This window comes from Ptiloglossa arizonensis, chromosome 6 (assembly GCF_051014685.1).
Source record: "Ptiloglossa arizonensis isolate GNS036 chromosome 6, iyPtiAriz1_principal, whole genome shotgun sequence".
Taxonomy (NCBI): Eukaryota; Metazoa; Arthropoda; class Insecta; order Hymenoptera; family Colletidae; genus Ptiloglossa; species Ptiloglossa arizonensis.
Window position 1 is genome coordinate 17,534,056 of NC_135053.1, and position 9,021 is coordinate 17,543,076.

General features: G+C 29.7%; 2 protein-coding genes across 3 annotated transcripts; one reads left to right on the top strand and one right to left on the bottom strand.

Annotated features, from left to right (window-relative positions):
* Nucleotides 1-185: 185 nt before the first annotated feature.
* Nucleotides 186-4,267, top strand: Nbr (exonuclease mut-7 homolog). 2 transcript variants are annotated; one of them, XM_076315014.1, is made up of 13 exons: nucleotides 186-574; nucleotides 662-799; nucleotides 996-1,180; nucleotides 1,247-1,485; nucleotides 1,553-1,734; nucleotides 1,806-1,997; nucleotides 2,067-2,267; nucleotides 2,343-2,492; nucleotides 2,631-2,909; nucleotides 2,984-3,132; nucleotides 3,205-3,522; nucleotides 3,602-3,792; nucleotides 3,894-4,267. In XM_076315014.1, exons 1-13 carry the CDS (start codon nucleotides 298-300, stop codon nucleotides 4,195-4,197), a joined length of 2,805 nt encoding a protein of 934 aa, XP_076171129.1. In that variant the 5' UTR covers nucleotides 186-297; the 3' UTR covers nucleotides 4,198-4,267. The 2 variants fall into 2 exon arrangements, with proteins under 2 accessions (XP_076171129.1, XP_076171130.1); XM_076315015.1 differs by having other exon boundaries at nucleotides 1,056-1,180.
* Nucleotides 4,181-8,144, bottom strand: Spg7 (SPG7 matrix AAA peptidase subunit, paraplegin). Its single transcript, XM_076315017.1, has 9 exons — nucleotides 7,829-8,144; nucleotides 7,476-7,760; nucleotides 7,160-7,388; nucleotides 6,777-7,088; nucleotides 6,508-6,676; nucleotides 6,070-6,422; nucleotides 5,493-5,989; nucleotides 5,267-5,392; nucleotides 4,181-5,172 (listed from the first exon to the last, which is right to left on the bottom strand). Exons 1-9 carry the CDS (start codon nucleotides 7,979-7,981, stop codon nucleotides 5,038-5,040), a joined length of 2,259 nt encoding a protein of 752 aa, XP_076171132.1. The 5' UTR covers nucleotides 7,982-8,144; the 3' UTR covers nucleotides 4,181-5,037.
* Between the last annotated feature and the right edge of the window lie 877 nt (nucleotides 8,145-9,021).

Here is a 9,021-nt window from a genome sequence, read left to right on the forward strand (position 1 = left end):
TAAATTCTTACTCCTGTTGTATTTTTTTTATTGCGCTTGTATTTTATTCATTTTTTTAAGCAGTTTATAAAAGACGATCATGCAGATGAAAAAGGAAGTAATTTTTTCCCATTTCATTCGACCTGCCTCTGTATTTGATAATAGAATTAAGTTTCTAGGGAATTTAAGTGCTACGATTTACTTCATATTGGAAGTTCTGAGCGGTGTGGCTTTCCCTTTCACTATAAATCGTTTCACTGGAAAAAATTCTTTCTTGAACCGTCGTTTACAATAACCGTGACAACGAAAGATAGGTCGATGTTTCTACGAAGGATTGTTACATCGAACAATTGTGACTGTTTGCCAAACGTAACAATCTATACAAATACTATAAACTATTTCGCTTTTGCTACGTGTAACAAAGCGTCAATATATCTCTGTGCAGTAATGGCAAACAAAATTCAAAATTTGATGTTGGATTTTCCAGCAGTACAATTTGCTACAAATGATGCTAACGATGATTTAATGTTCTATTCACAAATAGATGAGGCTACAACAGAATGGCTGAATTCTCTTATTTATATATGGAAATTTTGTAAGTACTATACATATCATAACAATGTTAATATTGTAATTATGATTTCTTTATTTTCAATGCTTCATCTGTCATATATTTTTACAGGGAAAAAGTGTAACGGTATAAAGAAAACATTGACAGAATATTTTGAAAGTGCACCTAATCCGTACTTAAGCACAATACGAATAATAGTAAACATAGAAGATTTTAATAAAGTGGAAAACTCCTCATTAGCATTTGCAGGTTTATTTTTGTATATATGTAATATTAACATATATCTTTAATCATTTGATAACTGGAGCTTGGCATTCATTATGCTAATTGTTAACTTCTTTTAAATGTAAAGAGTTTGATACATTTGTACCAATAATGTAAAAAAAAACCTTGTTACATTAATATTGTGACAATAATTAATTTAATAATCTTTTTTATATCCCAGTTATTGAAGAATTTGCAAAGTGGTTAGAACCAAGGAAAGATATATACAAACATTTCCTAGTTCCAGATTTAAAACTACCAGTATTTCGATTAATTAACAAACAAAAAAATTTGCGATTTGTTAAATTAGTTGCAATAACATATGATTTTATAGAGCATAAAGAAGAGTTTCTTCATATAATAAAGGTATAATTACAAAATAAACAATTTAATGCATTAAATTTAAATTAATCTACAATGTCTGTTTTTTAGCAAATGATTGAAGACAAAAAATATAAAAAAGCAGCGCAGTATGCAGTTATACTACAATTACAAAGTCATTTGCAAGATCTGGAATCTTTATTGTTACCACTTATTTTACAAAACAAACTATCAATTGTGGAAGAGTTTTTAACAGATTGTCCACAAATGCAAACTGCTTTAGTCAAATATCTGGATAATTTAATTGCACCTGATAATAATATGCATAACCAGTTGACTACAATCATTCAGTAAGTTTCAATAATTGAGAAAAAAGAAACACTAAGTATTTATAATAATACTTTTAATGTATTATAGAGAAAAAAACATACCAGATGTAAAGATATCAACGAAACTAACAAGACCAATGACTAAATTGATAGCACGTTATGTTAAATTATATAATCTTTCACCAGAAATTTGCCAAAATTTAAATAAAAGGCGAAGCGAAGGTGTTTTACATTTCCTCATACACAAACGTTATACGGATTGTAGCTTAAGTATGTATACTTCTTAAATTATGATATAATTTTTAAACAATGTAAATAAAGTAAATCATTTTTAAATCAAGGTACAGCAAGTTGGAAAGAAATGGTACAAGAAGCAGTAGGAGATGACAGAAAATTACAACTTTATATGATAAAAACGTTAATTAATCTAAGGATTGCTAAAGAAGGTTTGTATTGGGCTAAAGAATTTAATATACCTAAAGATCAATGGCCATGGGCACTTTTAAGCGAAGCGGAGCATTTTGGAGATGAAGGTAATCTTTTTTTGTGCTTTAATATCTTTCTTTTGATTACCTACAATTTCATAAAATTATGCTTTCAAGGAATAAATGAGGGAGCTTCCACTAGTAGAGGAGAGATGAGTGATTGGGAAGGCTCTGATGATTCTGCAAATTATCATGAATTAAAATTATCAAGAAATTCTATTAAAGTGGTAAATAATCTGAGAAGTTTTGAAGATTTTCTTGATGGATTAAAGGATGTTTGTGTTGTTGGTATTGATTTAGAATGGAAACCTAATTTCGGTAAAATTCTATATTAATAATTTAGTAAAGAATCTTAATATAAAAAATAATTGGAACACTCTTATTAATTGTTAGGTACAAAAAAGACGGAGTTAGCTCTAATACAAATAGCAACTGAAACAAATGTGTACATCTTAGATGTAACAACTATGGGAACCAAATTAGAAGAATTCTGGACTGAATTGGTCTCTACTTTATTTGAAAACAAGAATATTTTAAAACTCGGTAAATGTCATTCAATTATAAACTTTCCGGTCTAGTAGGATTCAGAATTGAATTCAAAAGAAATTAAATTAATTAAAAGCACTGTATTAAAGTAATACACCTTATACTTGTATCTATTTATATAATTTTGTAATGTAGGATTTGGGATAGCTCATGACATGACAGTCATGCGTGTTAGCCTACCTGCTTTGTCAAACGTAAAAATGTATGGGGAAGGATATTTAGACATAGTAGTATTGTGGAAAAAGTTAGTAGATGATTATAAATTTGTATTTCCACACAAAGGTGATGACCATTTCACCAAAAAAAGTTTAAGCAAGCTCGTAGAGCTTTGCCTTGGACAGAAATTAGATAAATCTGATCAATTTTCTAATTGGGAACAAAGACCACTAAGGGAAAGTCAAATAATGTATGCTGGTTAGTAATCGATTCTTTTAACATGTAAGGAGTACAAAGTCAAACATAATAGTAATACAATTTTCTTATTTCAGCGCTAGATGCATATTGTTTATTAGAAATATATGCAGTTTTAGAAAGGCAATGTAACCAATTGGATATACCATTTTCTGATATTTGCGCAGAAATACAATACATTCCACACAAATCGCCAAAAAAGAATACGAAAAAACCTATGTATAAGGTAAACTTTAGTATGGTAAAAGAATAAACTGTTTAAAATCAGTTACACATGTTTGTATACATTTTATTGCAGTCGCATACACCTGGAAATGGAGTATTAAATTCCGATAGGCAACAAAATTTAAAAAAAAATTGGCCACTACGAAAATTAGAACATGTAAAAAGAGTAGACGATAGAATTGCAAGATCGCGAATGTTTAATCAGAAACAGATACAGGCTCACAAATGGCGTGTTGTTTGTGATTCGATGTTAGGTAGATTAACCAGCAAATTACGAATATGTGGATGTGATTGTATTCATATTGCATCGGATCAGTATGGAGAACGCTCTGTTCGAATCGCAAAGAAGGAAAATAGAGTGTTTCTAACTCGTCGTAAAGAATACCTAAAAGTGAGATTTAGTTTTATATTCTTAATTAAATTTGTTAATACGATCGTCATTTATTAATTATTTAAATTGTATTACACAGTTTTCGCACTACTTGCCACTTGGCAACAATTATCTAATATTAGCCGATATTCCTGACGATCAGTTACGAGAGGTATTGAATTATTTTGAAGTGTTGGTCACAAAAAGAGATATCTTTAGTCGATGTAGAGTTTGTAACAGCGATGAATTTTTAAAAGTTCCAAAACTGTTAATGTATCAACTTTCAGAAAGGTTCGTTATATCAATTTCTTTTTTAAAAAAATTAAATACTATAATAATAATAACAATAATAATAATAATAATAATGATGATGAATTTTTATAATTACTTAGCTGCACTTGGTTGACTCACAAACATATGGATTATCGTTTTCCGTATGCTTCAATAACAAATTTAAATAACAATGATTATAAACAAAGCGAAGATCGGACGTGGAAATTAAATACGTATTCCAAGAATATTTTGACATGCTCGACAAAGTATAATGTGAGAATACAATTGGAAAAAATACCAGTAACCTTACTGAAAACTGAACAATGTTTTTATGTTTGTGAGCGATGCGGAAAGGTATACTGGGATGGAACGCAATTAGAAAGTACCCTGCACCATCTGAAAGATGTAATTGTTCAAGTGTGATTTTATTATTAAATGTGATACAATGTCGAAACTGTACTTGAAGACTAGGAATGCACAAATCAAAACTGTCTTCATTGGTTTGAGTCAGTGAACTGTTCCTATAATGTACGATGTTGAGAACAAACGTACCATTACGTTTATTCTCTTAAATTACTATCTATATTTTAAGAATTTTTCTAACGTCTTTAAAGACTAGTATAGAACTAGAAAGTTATTTTTAATTTTCCTTTTATGCGTTGTTACTAATGTTACTTTTTACGTTATTCTTAAAGAGTTGATAGTTTATTATCAAGTAAAACCTTGTGTAAATTTTATTATAATACCAAGAACTATATATTATGTATCGCACAAAAGTACTCTTTGTACATTTTGTGAAGAATGACATAGTATAAATGGGAAAAATATAACAAAGATATATTCCTTTTATCTATACGTTTAATAATCTATTTACGCTTCAGTTTTATTTTTTACAATTCCTCACGAGATAACTTTTAAATTATAATACGATCTTTCCTTTTCCACACAACACATTCTACTTACACAATGTATAGTGCAAGCAAAAATATGACTTGTATGAAAACAAAGCATCTTAATTTTTGTAACTCTATATTGTGAATTTATTTATTGCAAAAAGTATTTTGTAAAAATTTCGTTCTTAAATAAAGTTAGGAAACCTTCATTTTGTTCAATTGTTTGCGTAAAAATACTCAATGTGTATCTTTTGAGAGATTATCGTATTATGAAAAATGATGTAACGAAATTTATGTTAAAATCATTTCTTTTGTTACTACTTTATATGATACAAATATTTTTTAAAATAGGCTACAATGCTGTTGATTTCTATGTTTGTGTTTCTATCTCTGCAACAAATTCGGTTGGCTCAACAAGTCGTTTCTTCCCAAATGGTGGAGGACCAAGTAACTTTTGTACATCATCATACATTAAAGTTTCTCTTTCTAGAAGTGCTTCAGCAAGCTGTACATTTTTGTGATGAAAAGTCAATAGAGATATTAGATATATTAAAAGTATTAAAATATACATTGATTTTATAAACAATGATTATACACACCAATGTTAACTTATCTTTATTCTTCAATAGTAGCTCCTCAGTCGTTTTACACGCTTCTGTTATTATTCTTCGTACTTCTGCATCCATTACATTTCCTAATTTTTTACTATACAGTTTTTTGGTTCTCTGAAAAAAAAAAAGAAAAAATCAATGTCATATAGAACTAATTTCTGATTTATATAATAATACTTATGTACGCATTTGCACGCACATGCAAATACCTTACCGTGCTTGTCATTTCTTCATCAAAAGAAATTAAACCTATAACCGGGCTCATTCCAAATTCTTGAACTTGTTTGTAGGCTATTTTTGTTATGTTTTCTAAATCATCTTTTGCTCCAGTTGAAACTTTATTGAATATTATATTTTCAGCGACTCTTCCGCCTAATGCCACACATATCTTTTGAAAAAGTTGTTCTTTACTATACAATTTCCGATCTGATATAGTATATTGAGCAAACCCCAAACGTGAATTTGTTCGTGGTACTATTGTTACTTTAAGTAAAACATCTGCATGTTCCAATAACCATGCTACTAAAGCATGACCAGCTTCGTGATAAGCAACAACTTTTTTCATAGAAGGGGTTAATGTATTGTCCTTTTTTACCATACCACCTATCGTTCTATCGATTGCATATAGAAGGTCGTTACCAGTGACTGATGTTTTCTTTTCTCTTGCCGCATGTAATGCAGCTTCATTGCAAATATTTGCTATGTCCGCGCCTACAAAAATATCATTTAAAATCGAATTAAAATGAAAAGGAATATTCTTAAAATGCATTAATAACAATCGTATACAATACCAGAGAAACCAGGAGTAAGGTAAGCTAAATATCCAGAATATTTGTCTGGACTGCCTTTTAGCGACAACGATTTAAGATGATAATCAAAAATTTGTTTTCTCTCATCCATAGTAGGAAAATCAATTAAAATATGCCTGTCAAATCTACCAGGTCTCAATAATGCTTTATCCAAAACATCTGCCCTATTTGTTGAGCCTAAAATAATAACATCCTGTGCACTTGTCATTCCATCCATTTCTACCAAAAGTTGGTTTAATGTTCGTTCAGATTCTCCATCATTAAATTCCACACGGCCTTCTGATCGTTTTTTTCCTACTGCATCAATTTCATCTATGTATATAATGCTAGGGGCTCTGCAAAATAAATACAATAAAAAAATTAATACAGAAATATTTAGAAAATTGGCATACTTTTTATGAAAGAAAGAAAATAGTTAACCTTTTTTTAGCTTCTGCAAATAAATCTCTTACACGTGAAGCACCTAAACCACCCAATATTCCAGTAAATTCAGATCCATTCATTGCTAAAAATGGAACATTTGACTCAGTTGCAACGGCTTTAGCTAAAAGTGTTTTGCCACATCCTGGTGGTCCTAACAGTAAAGCTCCTAGACATAAACAGAATCAATAACAGCTGAGAGCGTAATTGTATAAAACAGAAAAATACAGAATGAATTGATATTTTGTAATTAGAGAAATTGAAAATACCTTTAGGTACCTTAGCACCAAGTTTTTTATATCGTTCAGGATACTTAAGATAATCTACAAATTCCATAACTTCTACTTTGGCTTCCTTCAAACCAGCTACATCTTTAAAATGCACACCTTTACCAGAAAAAGGTTGTACTAATGTAAATTTTGCTTTCATTTTTTGATTCAAGAAACTCATTGGATCTAGGGACTTTATACCACCCGATTTTCGTAAGAGTGCAATGAGAAGAGGTATTAGAGAAGCAAACAATAGAAGAGAAGATATGGTAGAACTGTTTGAACGTATATACGTAATTGGAACGGCATCCTCTAATAAAATAACATTTTTATTAGAACAATATATGCTGTATTTCTTATTAAATGCTTTTTATATTTTATACCTGGTTTGATACCCATTGATTCTTCTATTCTTCTGATTCTCTCTTCTAAATTATTAACAAATTCTTCATTTATTATGACAAATGATTTATATGGTAGTCTACTTCCTTTAAAAACAGCACCATCATGGAGATATACCTTTATATACGCTGAATTGTGAACTTCAATGCTTTGTATTTCTCCTTTTAAGAGCAAATCCTTTATAAAATCTTCCCATGACAAAGTATTTGGCTAATACAAAATAATAAGACTTGTATCAATAAGAAATAATACTAAACAATAAACTAACAAACTAATTATGTATTTGTAAAAACAAACCAAATAATTAGTTGAACTACGCTTTGCTAACCAATAAAAAGCTACAAGAGTAAGAAAGGAGATAAATAATATCTTTTTTATTAACATTATGTTTTCATCATTCTTGTTAGGATCTTTGGACGATTTATCTGATCCTTCATTACTGGTGTTTTTATCCAACAATCTTGAAGTTGTGCTAAAATTTCTTGTACTGCACAATGTTCGAAAAGGGTAAATTCTATAAGGGTCATTTTTAAAAAGTAACGATTGTATCGTGTTTAGTTCTTTACGTATTTGAATGCAAAACTGAAATAAAAATTTTTTCATAACTATGTGTCTAATCGATATTGAATTGAAACGCCGAAATTACTTACCTGAAGCGATATCGGTAAACATAACCTATTCATCTCATTACTAAGATTGATATTTTTGAACATGACGTTCTTTGAATTACATTTAAATAAGGAACTGACAAATATTCGTGAATCGACATACTGTCGCTTTGGATATTTTATTAAATTTTGCATACCTTATTCATACAAACTGCAATTATGAACACATCACTTATTATTAACAAATACTTAGAGAAGCTTTACTCGTATGTCAAGCAGTTTAAATGCTACAAGCGCCAGAAACGATGCACAATCGCTATTTATTTTTACTCATAGAGGGAACTAATTTATAAATAATAGACTTATTCACGAACTTATGATACGTTTTCACAGATTACGTTGCATCAGTGACACCTTCCGAGAACTTGAGCAATCGAGTCGATAATATATTAGCAACAGATAACATTTATATTTATATGAAACGTTTCCTTCCGGAAATTATTTTATATAAGAATCTCTACATTACGTTCGCAAAGTCACATTGTTCACTTATTTGATACATATTTCGCGTATTGTTAGTTATTTATAAATATTTCTTATGTATATTTTATATCATAAGTTAAACCCAACTCACACTATTATATATATCTACAAATATTTATCGTTTTGTAAACCATGATGTTTTTATAAAAGAAGTTATCGTAAAATCAATCACAGAATATCGTTTCACATACAATACACGCGATATACGCAAATTCATCGAAATAAAAAGAAACGAAAAGAGCAAGAAGAAGGGAAAAATAGAAAAGAAATGAAAAGGAAGGGTGAGAGGGTAGCTGGAAGCTATGTGAATATTTTTACCCAAGCCTGTTAACTACACTCTGTTATTTTATCTCACGTATACAGTTTTTCCACCACTACCACGCCGTTACGTAGGAATATAAGTTTTAAGGCGTGTTTTGATAGCGTCAGGGTGTGTCAGTCGGGGCTTCCTACCTAATGGATCACTTCTTCGCTTATTCGTTCATACTTTTTGAAGTGTATGACCCCATGATAATTTTAGTTAGTTTGCAATGATTTGTATACCTCACTATAAATGCTCGGACAAACAACAGATGAAAATTCACTATACGGATGAAATGTTTCTCTTTCAAACAGAATTGAACAATAATTATCAACTTACTATTTTTTTAATTGTTGTATTCACATTTATCTTAAAAATATCAAAACTGCAA